Below are 14,854 nucleotides of genomic sequence, written 5' to 3' on the forward strand. Positions count from 1 at the left end.
GAAAAACGTAATCTTAAAAAATGTTTTTTCCTCTCTTCTTCTATTGTCCAGATCACTATTCGACTTAAGTTTTCTTTTATTCTTTTTTAAAGGGACGCACGATCGAAAGAGTGATTTTTACCTCTTTGGCGGACCTGAGACTTCAAAGCTATATTTCTATTTCTCGTTACAACGTTGATTTTTTTGACTGATTCTGTTTAGGTAATTGCTAATGCAACGTACAATGCTGCGATCCTTACGCTGCCCGATTACGATATGAATGGCTCCCTTATCGTGGGAGAAGCGTTCAGAGGATGTATCCTTCAAGGTCCTGGTATTCTTTTTAACGATTCCATCAATAACGGAGCTATCTTTGGCCCCTGTCCTGCGGAAAACAAAGGATGTAAGGATTTCAACGTTCTTTCAAACGAATATTAATATTCATATTATTTAGAATATCTTGCCGAGTAAGAAAGAAAGATATTGACAATGTAGAAATTGACTAGATACTAAATACGTGCGAAATAACACATTCTCCTTTGTTTGGTTCAATTACAAGCGGAATTGAACCACAGATGAACAGCAATTGAACCACAGAATAGAATTTCCGTAGACGAACAATCCAGTACTAAGCTGTAGATTTTTGGATCACTGCACACCTTTCGGAGTGAAAATCACGTATATTTAGTTGGTTCCTGCGTAAACTCTCAGACTACTCGTATGTGCGATTTATGATACAAGTAGCAGATTGCATGGCAGATTTTCCTACGAAATTTTCAGGTGGTACGAGCGGACTTAACGGTGGTCTAGGATCAAGTGCAATCACCACCATGGATTTCTGCCATCACGAGCCATGCATGATGCATGGTAAATGCGTGTCACGGCAGGATCGTTACGAGTGTCACTGTTACGCCCGATATTCCGGCAACAACTGTCAAATTGACAACGGTAGACATTGACGACGAATACGGGATTCTGGCACAGAGCGAAAGATAGAAATAGATCCATGGCCTTGTAGAAATACGCGTTATCATAAATTACGATCGTAATTTCTTCACCGTAAATAGAATTACGTTGCTTAGCGTAGAAATTTTTAAAAGCAAGTCACGGTTAAATTCATCGTAACGAATCGTGTTATATTTATTTTAGTTTCTCGTTGTTTATTCCTTTTATAATATAATCGTGACTGGAAATATTGGTCTCTAAATTAAGCTTTAAAATATCGATTAAGATTCAGTCGGCCATGGATTCTCTTTTTTAACTTTCGTCTATAATCTTTGCATGAGTTTCATCATCTGTCTGCCTCTTTTGAATGACATACATACATAGAATATCGCAACGAATCACATATCACGAATAACACGTCTTTAATTCTCAATTAAAGCCGAGTGTTTATAAGAAACGAGTTTGCACGGTGGATATTCTGCTCGAACATCTCGTTCCACGTTATTTTATTTCAATCACGAGCTAAAGAAAATTAGCATGCCGAAGACACTAACTACCTGGAACACCATACATTTGCCGGGCTTTCTATAAATAAGAACTGTATACTAACATTCCTATCTGCTTGTCAAATATAAGTTTCAAGTTGCCGATCCTATCGCGTTTTCTTTTATTATGGGCTCTTTTATCTGACAACAGGTGTTTGGATTTCGGAAGCACTGGTATCGCATTCTTTCGCTATTAGAGCTACTAGAGATGCTGTTTCCCGATAAATGCTAAAGTACTTTATCCATATAAAATTTGTCAGGTCCGCCATGTATGAGCAGTCCTTGCCGCAACGGTGGCACATGCAACGAAGACTCGAAAGGAGACTTTAGCTGTATCTGCAAGCCAGGCTTTACCGGAATTTACTGCGAATCGCAGCTCGGTGTACGACTTTGCGAACAAAGTCCATGCAGAAACGAAGGTGTTTGCATAGCGCTCACCGAAAGCGAATATAAGTGCGAGTGCCTGCCTGGTTGGACGGGGAAAAATTGCGAAACCAATTTTAACGAATGCGCACCGAATCCTTGCAGACACGGTGGAGTTTGCATCGATGGTATCAACAATTATACCTGCATATGCGATAGAACTGGGTACGTCTCTGGCGTTTACGTCGTATTAAATAATTCGAGGGAAAGTCTCAAGCAGTTTACGTATACTCTCGTTTTAGTTTGTCATTTTTGTAGTACACTGTACATTATGAAACTGTCGATTAAATTCCTTGCCAATTTATTTGCACATTTCTCTACGCCGTCTGGCAATAATTCTTTTATCGACGCTTCGAAAAACGTGATCTCTTTGGAATGTATGAAATACATTGGTACATTTCGCATCATACACGTTCAGAAATAAAAGTTTGAAACTTTCAATATCTAAAGAAGAGAAATAACATCTTATTGTTAGTATATAATAAACATATTAGATACAAAAAATAAACGAACCAAGTTCTACTTTTTAGCGTTCGAATGAGAACTCGCATCCTTAGTAGAAAAATATAATTATCTTCGATACGTGTGTGTATTCGATATCTAATCAACAACCGTTACAAAACGGTTGAAAGATAAACCTGTTGAGGCAGAAAAATTATAGTGAATTATTAATCGTTTTCATCCTATTACAGATACGAAGGTGGTAATTGCGAAATTGACATCGACGAATGCTTGGCGAATCCCTGCTTGAATAACGGCGTGTGCTATGATAATTACGGTGGCTACATCTGTCACTGTCCGAACGGTTTCGAGGGTCAAAATTGTGAATTGAACTTAAACGAGTGCTTGTCGAATCCTTGCATGCACGACGCCGATTGCGTGGACGACGTTGGTTCCTATCATTGTAATTGTCCGTCCGGATACGCCGGTCGACACTGCGAGCTTAAGAGTTTGTGCGAGAACGCGGCATGCCCGCCGAATAGCATCTGTGTAGAAGACGCACATGGGCCACAATGCGTCTGTAATCCTGGATTCATGGGCAATCCTCCGAATTGCACCATCAATTATTGTGCCAGTAATCCATGTAGTAATGGCGGAGCATGCACAAGTAACAAAGACGGATTCAACTGTACTTGTCCGCCGGAATGGAAAGGTGAGTAATAGATTAAATTCCTATTAGTGAAAGTGTAAGACACAGCTTGAAATTGTAAATATAACGAATGTGTTGAAATCTCAATGTATAAAGGAATTCGTTCGTTTTCTTTTAAAAAAATAATTTAAACCAGGCTACCGATGTTTGTGCAAATTCATATTTTCCAATTAGATAAACAGATCCTACGCGAAAAATTTGTTTATCGCTTATCAAATATCATAACGAGTACACACAGTTTGACTATTTTATAGATTTTTTGCATAATCGAGTTGCACGTAAATGCACAAACATCCGCGGTCTGTTAATCGCTATCACCATTTACGTCATCGTTACGCTCACCGTGTGCGTCTGTTACGTCTGTTTTATCCAGAATAAAGTCTATTTTAGCCGAAAGTGGAAAATTACGTAAAATTGTTGTTGTCGACAATACGTTTGTATCGTGATTAACGTCTCTCTAAATCATCGTCTCCTTTACTCGACTAATCCTTTTTCGTATTTCTTTCTTAAATGTTTCGTATTGTCTTTGCGTAACGCGTGGACCATTAGGAACCACTTGTCTATCACCCGCCTCTGATTGGTGTTCCGCTTGCTACAACGGAGGCAGTTGTCTCGAGACTCGTTTCGGTGTTATGTGTCAGTGCCCAAGATTTTGGACAGGACCTCAATGCAAGGATCCGATCACTTGTCGCGATCTACCTTGCAAACAAGCTTCCGCTTGTCACGATTATGTGAGTCAGACATTTGCAAATCGCTTTGCATGCACACCCAGCCGATTAATCAACCGCGTCCCGTCAAATATATCTCTATGTGGCCTCTTGCTTTGTTTGTTACGTCTCGCTTCGAACAGCCCGGCGGTTATTATTGCACCTGCGAGCCAGGATGGACAGGCCCCGAGTGCTCCATCGACGTCGACGAGTGCTCCAGTGATCCCTGTCGTAACGGCGGCATCTGCATCGATCAACAAAATAGCTACTACTGTCAATGTCTTCCAGGATACACTGGTAATCAATTTATTCGCAAACTCTCGCACGAAGCTTTGCTTGTCAAATTCTACGTTAATACTCGTTTTACCATATTCGTAATGTGTAACTGACATTCATTCATTGCCACTTGAATTTGTTTCATCTACTCTGCATCAAGCATTGGATATTCTAATTATTCGCGTTTATTCCTCCATCAACGAACGAAGCATCCGCGAATTATCTCTACGTTATATTTTTATTTTAATTTTGCTACCTAGAATGGAGAGGATGAATCAAGATTGCAAATAACAGATATTTCTTATTTTCTAAACGACTAACTTTATCACAAGCGAACGAAATACCTGTTATTTGCTTCTAAATCGTTCTATAAATAAAAAATAGATATCGTTTAATAAAAGCAATCTTAATTTCACTAGGTAAAAATTGTCAGATCAACGTAGACGAGTGCTTATCACAACCTTGTCAAAACGGCGGTACTTGTATCGATCGAATCAATGGATACATATGCAACTGTACGAAAGACTTCATGGATGAAAATTGCGAACGCGAGTACAATGCGTGCGCGTCAAATCCTTGCCAGAATAATGGGAATTGCACGCTGATACCAAGGTCTCGACGAGAATTTGTTTGCGAGTGCCCTCGCGGCTTCGAAGGCAAGATTTGCGACGTGAATGTGGACGACTGCGTCGATGTGCTATGCCCTGATGGGAAAGTTTGCGTTGATGGTATCGCTGGTTACGAGTGTAAATGTCGCGAGGGTTACAGAGATCCCAATTGTACCCTTATCGTTGACCATTGCGCGACGAAACCTTGTAACAGCGGCACGTGTATCGATCGCGGAGAACAGGGTTTTGAATGCAAATGCAGAGATGGTTTCAAAGGTATATTTTATTATTTTCTTATTTTTTATTTCTTATTATTTTATTATTTTTATATGTAATTATTTTCGCCAATTGTCATATGTTAAATCGAAAAGTGAAATCTCGAACAAGGGTCGATGGTACATTTTGGTCAATGGTTGAGTTAATAGCAAAGCACGGTCCTATAGTCCCTGTCGTTCGTTTTAATACACGCGTCGAACACAAGAAACGCGTTAGGAGTTGAGCTCACGAAACAACCTGATTTCCCCCAAAAATGTGCCAAATGTGCTCTAGAGCCTTGTTCAAACTTTCCATTCGACCGTCAATTACTTGTACCCACTAATCGATTATTCAAATTCATAGGAAAATTTTGCGAGGAGGATGTGAACGAATGCGAGGTAGAAGGTAGCTCATTATGTAACAACGGTATTTGCGTGAATACAAATGGCAGCTATAATTGCTTCTGCAGACCGGGATTTTCCGGAGATCACTGCGACATCGACATTGACGAATGCTTATGCGGTCCGTGTAAAAATAACGCTACGTGTATCGATGGTATTAACACGTTCGAGTGTCAGTGTCCAGCTGGTTATTCCGGGAAAACATGCGACGTGGATGTGAACGAATGCGAAAGCAATCCTTGTTTAAACGGCGCAACCTGCGTCGATGAGATCGCTAGTTACATGTGTATTTGTTCACCTGGTTTCCGTGGATTAAACTGTGAGATAAATATCGACGATTGTGAACCATTGCCCTGTTTAAATCATGGCCAATGTATAGACGGTATAAACAATTACACCTGTGACTGTGCCGACACCGGTTTCGAGGGTATACATTGTGAGAAAAATATCGACGACTGTCGGTCAGGACCATGTGTGAACGGTGCTCATTGCATAGACGATGTCAAGAATTACAAATGCCAGTGTTACGCCGGCTATACTGGCAAAAATTGCGAAGTCGATATAAACGAATGCGAGAGTTCACCTTGTCAGTATAATGGTACTTGCTTGGAGAGATCTAACATGGAATTGTACAAAAGTGACGCGTTGACGTTACCTTCGATATTCAATCAAGAGTTCAGCTATGCGAATGCGAGTGGGTAAGCATCGTGATGCTCGAAGTAAAAAAACAAAAAATAATCCGAAGAAAGAAGAACTAATTGTACTTTTAACAATTTATTTTCAGATACGAATGTCTTTGCGTACAAGGTGTTACGGGAAAAAACTGCGAAGTAAATATTAACGAGTGCGATAGTAATCCATGCCAAGCTGGAACCTGCGTAGACCGTATTGGCGGTTACACTTGCGAATGCGACGAGGGATATGAAGGCGATCATTGTCAACACGATATCGACGAGTGTAAAAGATATTCACCCTGCGAGCACGGCGTGTGTACCGATGGAAGAGCTGATTATACCTGCACTTGTGAGCCAGAATACGGTGGTAAAAATTGTTCGGTAGAACTGATCGGTTGTCAAGGAAATGCTTGTCAAAACGGTGGAACTTGTTGGCCATATCTCGTCGATGAAACGATACATAAATTCAACTGTACCTGCCCGAACGGATATCACGGAGAAATTTGCGATTACGTAAGCATCGTTTATATTTACGTACTTTGACATGCCATTCTTTTCTTCCTGTAAATTTACAAGTTGTTTCAATTTCTTAAATTCATTGCCTATCTCACTTGATCACGCTCTTTGTATCGCCTTACGCATAAATACGCGACACAGAAGAAGGTGCGTAAACGTACAGGTCGCAACTTCTTGCTGGCTTCCAATTCATACCGTTTCCTTTTGTTTTTTCTCATAGGTGACAACAATGTCTTTGAACGGCAGCTCATACGTTTTGGTGAATACCACTCGAGACGAAGGATACGACATACAATTTCGCTTTCGAACGACTTTACCAAATGGATTACTGGCTATCGGAAAAGGCTCGACATTTTATATCCTCCAACTCGTTAATGGCAAGCTAAATTTGCACTCGAGCCTTCTGAACAAATGGGAGGGCGTATTTATCGGCAGTGAATTGAACGATTCCACTTGGCAAAAAGTGTTCGTAGCGATCAACGCTACGCATCTAGTACTCTCGGCTAACGAGGAACAAACGATCTATCCCATTAGTCTAAACGAAGGTTCCAATTTAAATCATACATCTTTCCCGATGACTTATGTCGGCGGTACAACCAATTATCTTCGGCGGTTAACCCATGGCCCATCTTTCTTTGTGGGCTGCACCGAGGATGTAGTCATTAACGGAGAGTGGGTACGTTCGATATCTTCGGATCATAAACGATATACGTAGTCACATTAAAATCCATTGAATTTATGGAATTTTAAATTAAGATATTAAATAAGAAATATCTGTCGTACGAGCTTATCAAAATTATGAAAAATTTCCTAACTGTCATAATTCAGGTGTACTCTGGTACCTCATCAAAAACCGTATACATGGAGGACGTTGAGCCAGGATGTCCGCGCGAAGCCCAATGTTCACCAAATCGTTGTAAAAACGGTGGCCACTGCACGGACAGGTGGCGTGACTTTTCCTGTAAATGTGAGAGACCGTATCTTGGTCATACCTGTCAATACAACATGACAGCAGCGACGTTCGGATATGAGAATATCACAAACGGATACGTAACCGTAAAAGTGTCCGATATGGCTAGACGAGCAGTTAGATCGATCGTCGATATTTCCATGTTTATTCGCACGAGACAAGATAGGGGTGATATATTTTATCTAGGAACAGAACCGAATCCTCAAACGGATCTTAAACCTCGGGAGAAAACTTACATAGCAGCTCAATTGGAAGGAGGCGAATTACTCGTTAGGATTCAGTTTAACGGTTCAGAGGCATACACCGTTGGCGGCGTAAAATTAAACGATGGAAACAATCATCTAATACAAGTAATTAGAAACGTAACATTGGTGCAAGTGAAGATTAACGGTACCGAATATTTCCGGAAAACTATCAGCGCGTCCGGTCAATTGAACGTAACTGTACTATATTTGGGTGGCATGCCACAAGCATCCAGATACATACGGCAAGTTGACAATCGCCAGATAGAAGTACCGCAAGTGCCGCAAGTTAACTTCAAGGGAATTATTCAAGATGTTCAAATATCGAATGGCATTGAGACTATGGTCGTCGAATTCTTTCCTCTAAAGGTAACGATACGTTTGTCAATTCGATCTGCGTAATACGCTATTACAAAATTTCATTAAAAATTATATCGCGCGTGATAAATTACAATAGAATATTTTAGCGATAATATAAAACAATATTTTATAGGCAAACGATATTCCCACCCCAATACAATTTGGTAACGTGACTTTCGATAATGACAAAATTCTTAAGGGTGTGATATCCGACAACGTATGCGTGAGTAGTCCATGCGATCACAATGGAACTTGCCACGTTACGTGGAACGACTTTTGGTGCCAATGTCCACGAGGATATACCGGTAAAACTTGCCAGGAAATGGAATTCTGTCAACTGCAGGATTGTCCTTCTGGATCGAAATGTCAAAATCTAGACGATGGTTATGAGTGCATCGCTAATGCTACTTTTAACGGTGTCACGACTTCTTTCACCTACGTTTATAATCAGGTCGAAGAGAAAAATGTGACCGACTCGACGATCGATACCATTCAGATTACGTATCGATCGAATACCGGTGGCACGTTAATGCATATTGCGCCTCGTATAGGCGATCAGCATTTTACCGTTTCTGTTTACAAAGACAAGGTCACGGTATCTTGGCGCTTGAACTTGCAGAATCAAGGAATACTAACATTTGGTAAAGTCGAACCTGATGGTAATTGGACGTCTATCGTATTGAGGTTGAGCAATAATTCCATGGAATGCGGATATGCAAATTCTAACGACGAATATGCATCGCACGTTAGCCCGAACTTTAGTTTTCCTTTGTGGTATGATTTATTAATTACCGGAACGGTCACCCTTGGTGGACTCGGCTCTGTTTTATCGAATAAACATAGTTACATAACGATAGGCCCTGGAAAACAGATCCTAGAAAATAAAAGCGGTATTAACGAAAATTCGATAGATTTTACTGAACGTACATTGACCACCGCTCCTCCACCTTATAATGTAATGTCAGGTAATATATTAGCGTACATAAATATTTTTTAATTATACGCGTAATATTTACGTAATATTTGTTATATATTTTTATTTACATCGTGACTAGAAATATGTCTTCTATTTTACAGGAGAAGCTTTTAAAGGATGCTTGGGTGAAGTAAGAATTGGAAGTATGCTTCTACATTATTTCACGTACGAAGAAGTATATCAAAACGCCAATTTTACACCCTTAGAGTACTTAGCATTACAAGAAAATAATTCAACGTATCATGACAGTATTGGCTGTCAACTTTGCTTCGACTCCGATTGCAAAAATGACGGCTACTGTTTTGATAAAGCAAACAGTTACATTTGCGAATGCCCCGCTGGATACGCAAAGGACGATTGCTCCCTTAACATCGACGAATGTATTGATAATAAATGCAAAAATGGAGCAACATGTATCGATGGAATCGCCAATTATACGTGTGTGTGTAATAGCGGCTGGCAGGGATGGTTGTTAGTATATAACATAATTTATTACATCAAATCTCAATACACTCGTTTCTTATCGAAAATCAGGAAAAACTAAATTTACGCTATCTTAGATGCTTCTCTTTATTTCAGATGCGACAGTGACATAAACGAGTGCGTAACCCTTAGCCCTTGCCAGCACGATGGTGTATGTATAAATCTTCCTGGATATTTCCGTTGCGAATGTCCAGATCAATTTACCGGCGAGCGATGTGAGAACTTTCGCCTAATTACTTGCGAAAATCAACCTTGCAAAAACGGTGGTAGTTGCGCGGATATTGTAAATCCACAAACTAGCGACAACTTCACTTGCACTTGTACGACCGGTTACGAAGGTTCAATCTGTGATACTCCTTACTGTATTGGACGAAAGTGCCAAAACGGTGGTAGATGCGATTACTTGCATCAGGTATATAGCATATCAGGTTTATACAATGAGAATTTTGATTTAATGTATGATTTAATCTATGATTTAATGTATAATTATTTGTAATATGTAATAATCTATTACTTTAAATTACCAGACACCTAGGTGTACTTGTCTACCTGGCTATTCTGGACTCTATTGCGAAATTAACATAGATGACTGCGCGCCAGATGCAGAAGGAAATATACCATGCAAAAACGATGGAAAATGCTACGACGGTGTAGATAGTTTCGTGTGTGATTGTAACGACACCGGTTATATAGGACAGGATTGTTCGTTTGATATAGATGAATGTGTACTGCCAACGACCGATTGTGGTCAAGGACGATGCGAAAATTTACCAGGAACTTACCAATGTATTTGCGATCCAGGTTATTGCGGATACAATTGCGGAATGACGGATCCTTGTAAAGCGGTATTGTTTCTCGGATAATTTCTCTTACTCGCTACACTGACGATTAGTTTTCCTATATCTCATATTCCTTCCCTTAACAGGATTATTGTCAAAATGGAGGTACGTGCAAATGTGGAGATGACGGCGGTTACAAGTGTCAATGCACACCGGACTATACCGGACAAAACTGTACAGAGGTACGTTCTAATATTTTAGAATAATAATTTCTTTTACGTACAATTACGTGCGATAAATGTTGTGTTCTCTTTTAGACGGAAAACTTTTTGGGTAGTCAAGCACTCGATATAGCGGTAATCGTTGGTCCTATCGTCGGATGCCTGTTCATTATTGCAGCAGGTTCTTTAGTTGCGTTATTCATGATGGCTAGAAAGAAACGTGCTACTCGAGGAACATACAGTCCAAGCGCTCAAGAATTCAGTAATCCGCGTGTAGAAATGGACAATGTGATGAAGCCACCACCGGAAGAGAGATTAATCTAAGAATTTATTTCGTAACGGAGGAACATAGTACGAATGTTTCGCGTCTCGAAAAATCCTAGTCTGCCGGGAATATGCATCGTTATCGCAGTATTTGTTGTTTAAAGAGAAAAAAGAGTGTCGTTCTCACGGCGAAACTGCTTCCAAACGATCAATGAAAATATACGGGGTTTCATCGCGCGTTTTCTAGTCCATGCTACCATATCACGCAGCTGTCACATTGAAATAACGAGTTGAGCAATTTGGGACATGATAACTGATTTGAAGACATCCGAAAGCGACGCTGAAGATGAAACGTATTAAAACTGCCTATAAAATTAAAAGTTGATTGTAAGATAGAAGTCAAAATGAGATACACAAGAAAATTATTGAGAAAAGAATTTAAAAAAGAAAAAAATTTATCGCGAGCAGTGAGATGAGGAATGTACCATAGAATTTATATATTAATCGTGCTGTTGGTTTGAACAAATCATATAGTTATACAAAGTGTACTTAAAACTTCATTAAGTGTCCTTAACTTAAGCAATACTCGGAAGAAACTCCTAAGAAACGAAACCCGTCCATTTTAGTGCCTAATTGATCCTACTTAAAGCTTTTATTTATAAGCGGTAAATTTAAAGCATCCAAAATGTACATTGCAAAATTGTGTTGAACACAGACGTTACATCGAGATCTCTAAAGCATAATGATATTCATTACTACTGTTTTACTCGTTAAACTTTGGGCAATCATGATACAAATACTGTTAAATATCAATACAGCGTAGTGTTTTTATTATTTGAATCGTCGTGAAGATGCCGGAACTTTGTAAAAATATTGTAAAGCAACGCTGTTCATGGATAGAACCCTTTACGCGATTTTGTTTCCTTCCACGCGTTGTCATTATAGAAAAAAGAGAGTTTATTAGGAGATCAAGAAATTTATATATGACGTCTCTCTTTTTCTACCTCGCTGTTGAAACAAAAGGATGATACGTGGGAGTAGAAGCTATCCAGTTTACTCGCGAGAAAAACTTGGACTTCATTGTTGTAAAGGGTAGTTATCACGCTACGCGTTAATTACTGTCAGTATCGACACGTTGTGCTGGTTCAATTTGTACATAGATTAGATTACGTTTAAAAAAACAATAATGATTCTACCATTAGCATTTTATATTATGAATATAGTATTTAATGATGAATTATTTTGTATGTAATTACTTAATACCACGACCAAAGTAATAGCGAAGAATTTTCTTGTCTATTAAAATATAAACGATACAACCGTAAATAAAAACTATGTCATCGTTTTTCAATAGCCAAGAATAATTATTCTTTACAGAAATGAGAGTTAACATATTGTTGGTACTATGTTTTTCATATATACTGACCAAGGTGTACTATCCTTTCGTCTTATAGGACCGAGATTAGCAGAAATGTCTATTTATCGTATTGATGTGTGCATCGTAGAAAAAGAATTTTTAATCAGAAAATATGTATTGAAATAATTGCAGAATACTAAGCATGCTTGTCTTAAGCATGTATCGTAGTATCACGATGTGAATGATGTATCCACTACAGTAATCGCTACATTATACATATAATGTGGTATCAATCAAAAACACAATTATGTGGAGAATTTATACTTGAAATGATAGGAGTAATCACTTTTATTGTAAGTTATGAAGAATAACTTTTGTTCTATGTGTATTATAAAGTGAATATCATTAATGTTTTCTGCAAGACTGAAATTTTGAGTACTAAAAATTACGTGTGCATGCGCTTTTCACGTGAGTACTTATTTTGTGACAACATGCAATATTGTGCATAAATAATTATTACAATTTAAACTAAATGTACAAAAACAATAAAAATTTAAATATTTCAACATAGTATTTATCTTGCATTTTTATAAAATACATATAGAAAGAGTTCATATATAATAAATACAAAGTATATTGCTATATGTACATTTGTTATTATATATGAGATACATAAAAGGTTGTTTAAAATTTTCAGGTACAATTTTTTTTTAAAGAGATGTTTAAGTGATCGATAAATACATATTATCATTCATTAAAATCTCTTTTATTTAGTAAATATATATTTACTTTCAATTAAATTAATTTCGTATATCTACAAAATTCAGATCAAATAGGATATTCTACCTACTTCAATTTTTGCCTCTTACCTTCATGTCGTAGTTATCGAATATTTTTTCCATTTATTTTACTTAATTTATCACGTGAGATCTTATCAAAAAATAAAAGTCCAGCAGCCCGTTCTATACTTTCTGGTGGTACCTGTCACGATATATATATATATATCATGATTATTCATATAGAATATATCATAAAGTTCTGATTTCAATATATTATTAATTTACCTGGAAATTTGTTAGAGGTACATTGTCATCTATAGGAGTATTTGGCATTACAAATGCTTCCATTTCTAATTTAGAATCATATGTTTCGCCAACAACTATTTTATAAAAATGAGTAGGTACTGCTACATGATTTGTGCCAATAACTTCATATCGAACATATTTTTTCCCATTAGCCTCTATTCTGTAATCATCGTGTATTTAATTGAAATATTTAAAAAAGAAAATTATACAGAGTAACAAAGTTTTGCTCACTTTGGCAAATATAAAGGACCAGTACAGACATATACATCCTTATAAACTTTAGTTAAGTGCCTAACATATTTTTCCAATCTATTCCAAGAATCCCTATTGAAACCCACACCTACTTGCGGTGCCATGTTCGTTAGGAAAAATGTCTGATCTATGTGACTTTGGGAACACTTGTGATTTCCAGCTGCTGCTAAATGCCCACGATCGTATCCACTGCCTTTGTAATCATGATTTTCTGATCTGATCACCGATAAAATTATTAAAACATGAATTAAAAAATATACTATATAGTTTCAAACTCCAAATATTTACCTAAAAAAAGGATGTATACTTGGGTCAGGTTTGAATTCACACTTACTACGTGATATCTCTTCATTGGGTTGTAACCTATCTTTATTTAAATGTTCAAAGACCCAATGAGCTACCCTGTTTCTTCTGTCATAAGAAAGGACAAAATCTTCGTAAGATCTAACATGATCCAATCCAGGGAAACCATACTTCATAATCTGTAAAAAATGAAAATCATTTTACCTTTACTTTTCCTTTTTTATTCTACAGGATTTTATAAATAAACCATGAATAACAGAATAGAAAAAAATACCATTATCGTAACAAGCGATAAATGTAATAAAGGTAAATTTTTTTCATACTGTTTATATTTACTTATCGAGGTTAAGTATGACTGAAATAACTTACTTCTGATACCCTTGTAGCTGTCGATGATAATTTTGAACCCATATTTGTATCAACTTCCATAGGAACTGCTGCAGAAACAGTTCCAAATAAAGGTAAACCGGGCATTTCTTTGATGTTTACATTCGAAATAATATGACTTCCACTGTTTTTTATATCTGCATTCAAATGTCGTTTTTGTTCTGAAAATTTCCCCAAACACCAACCAGCAAAACCTATGCTAGTTGCAGCACTCAATTTCAATATAATTCGCGTTACTGCTGTCATACTTTTAGTCAGTATGTCTTTAATAAATAATTCTCTTGTGATTATAACCTCTCACTGCTCACAGCACTATAAGACTAGAATACAACATGTAACTGACTGTAAATACGTTGATCGCCACATCGCGTCTATTTCTTTATTCAATTAGAAAAGATTTTGCAAACAATTTGCAGCAGATTTCACTAGTAATACGATTATTTATATTTTTTAAATAAATAAAGATATTCTTTGTTTTTAACAAAAGTAAAATAAGTAAAAATTTTATTACTTTGATTTGATTAACACTCTGTACATATATGTGTAGACAAAAATGGAACAATTTACAATACTAGAAAATTGAATACATTATATTGCTGAATTACCATGAAAACCAAGTATTATACGTAAAAAATAAATCAGTAATTCATAAATCAGTATTAAAATTATGCTATCGTAAGATACCGTGGGAGAGGA

At 37.4% G+C, this 14,854-nt stretch overlaps 2 protein-coding genes across 8 annotated transcripts in view; one reads left to right on the plus strand and one right to left on the minus strand.

Annotated features, from left to right (window-relative positions):
• LOC132905460 (protein crumbs) overlaps positions 1 to 12,697 on the plus strand; it is a 30,309-nt gene extending 17,612 nt beyond the window's left edge. Inside the window, exons 3-19 of one of the 4 annotated variants that reach the window (XM_060956759.1) lie at positions 202 to 382; positions 760 to 927; positions 1,730 to 2,057; positions 2,585 to 3,045; positions 3,592 to 3,773; positions 3,893 to 4,046; positions 4,445 to 4,909; positions 5,252 to 5,987; positions 6,074 to 6,476; positions 6,700 to 7,155; positions 7,308 to 8,060; positions 8,185 to 9,016; positions 9,129 to 9,498; positions 9,607 to 9,922; positions 10,038 to 10,355; positions 10,436 to 10,531; positions 10,607 to 12,697. In XM_060956759.1, coding sequence (XP_060812742.1) covers positions 202 to 382; positions 760 to 927; positions 1,730 to 2,057; positions 2,585 to 3,045; positions 3,592 to 3,773; positions 3,893 to 4,046; positions 4,445 to 4,909; positions 5,252 to 5,987; positions 6,074 to 6,476; positions 6,700 to 7,155; positions 7,308 to 8,060; positions 8,185 to 9,016; positions 9,129 to 9,498; positions 9,607 to 9,922; positions 10,038 to 10,355; positions 10,436 to 10,531; positions 10,607 to 10,834 — 6,447 coding nt within the window. In that variant the 3' untranslated portion in view covers positions 10,835 to 12,697. Of the gene's footprint in view, positions 1 to 201; positions 383 to 759; positions 928 to 1,729; positions 2,058 to 2,584; positions 3,046 to 3,591; positions 3,774 to 3,892; positions 4,047 to 4,444; positions 4,910 to 5,251; positions 5,988 to 6,073; positions 6,477 to 6,699; positions 7,156 to 7,307; positions 8,061 to 8,184; positions 9,017 to 9,128; positions 9,499 to 9,587; positions 9,923 to 10,037; positions 10,356 to 10,435; positions 10,532 to 10,606 lie in introns of those variants that run through there. The other 3 variants (XM_060956760.1, XM_060956761.1, XM_060956762.1) reach the window with 3 other exon arrangements.
• Positions 125 to 14,518, minus strand: LOC132905461 (endonuclease G, mitochondrial). 4 transcript variants are annotated; one of them, XM_060956765.1, is made up of 6 exons: positions 14,141 to 14,518; positions 13,757 to 13,950; positions 13,448 to 13,684; positions 13,196 to 13,376; positions 13,001 to 13,112; positions 125 to 364 (listed from the first exon to the last, which is right to left on the minus strand). In XM_060956765.1, exons 1-5 carry the CDS (start codon positions 14,402 to 14,404, stop codon positions 13,014 to 13,016), a joined length of 975 nt encoding a protein of 324 aa, XP_060812748.1. In that variant the 5' UTR covers positions 14,405 to 14,518; the 3' UTR covers positions 125 to 364; positions 13,001 to 13,013. The 4 variants fall into 4 exon arrangements, with proteins under 4 accessions (XP_060812748.1, XP_060812747.1, XP_060812749.1 ...); XM_060956764.1 differs by lacking the exon at positions 125 to 364 and adding an exon at positions 10,853 to 11,140; XM_060956766.1 differs by lacking the exon at positions 125 to 364 and adding an exon at positions 12,684 to 12,945.
• Positions 14,519 to 14,854: the final 336 nt, after the last annotated feature.

Source organism: Bombus pascuorum, chromosome 3, assembly GCF_905332965.1.
Source record: "Bombus pascuorum chromosome 3, iyBomPasc1.1, whole genome shotgun sequence".
NCBI lineage: Eukaryota > Metazoa > Arthropoda > Insecta > Hymenoptera > Apidae > Bombus > Bombus pascuorum.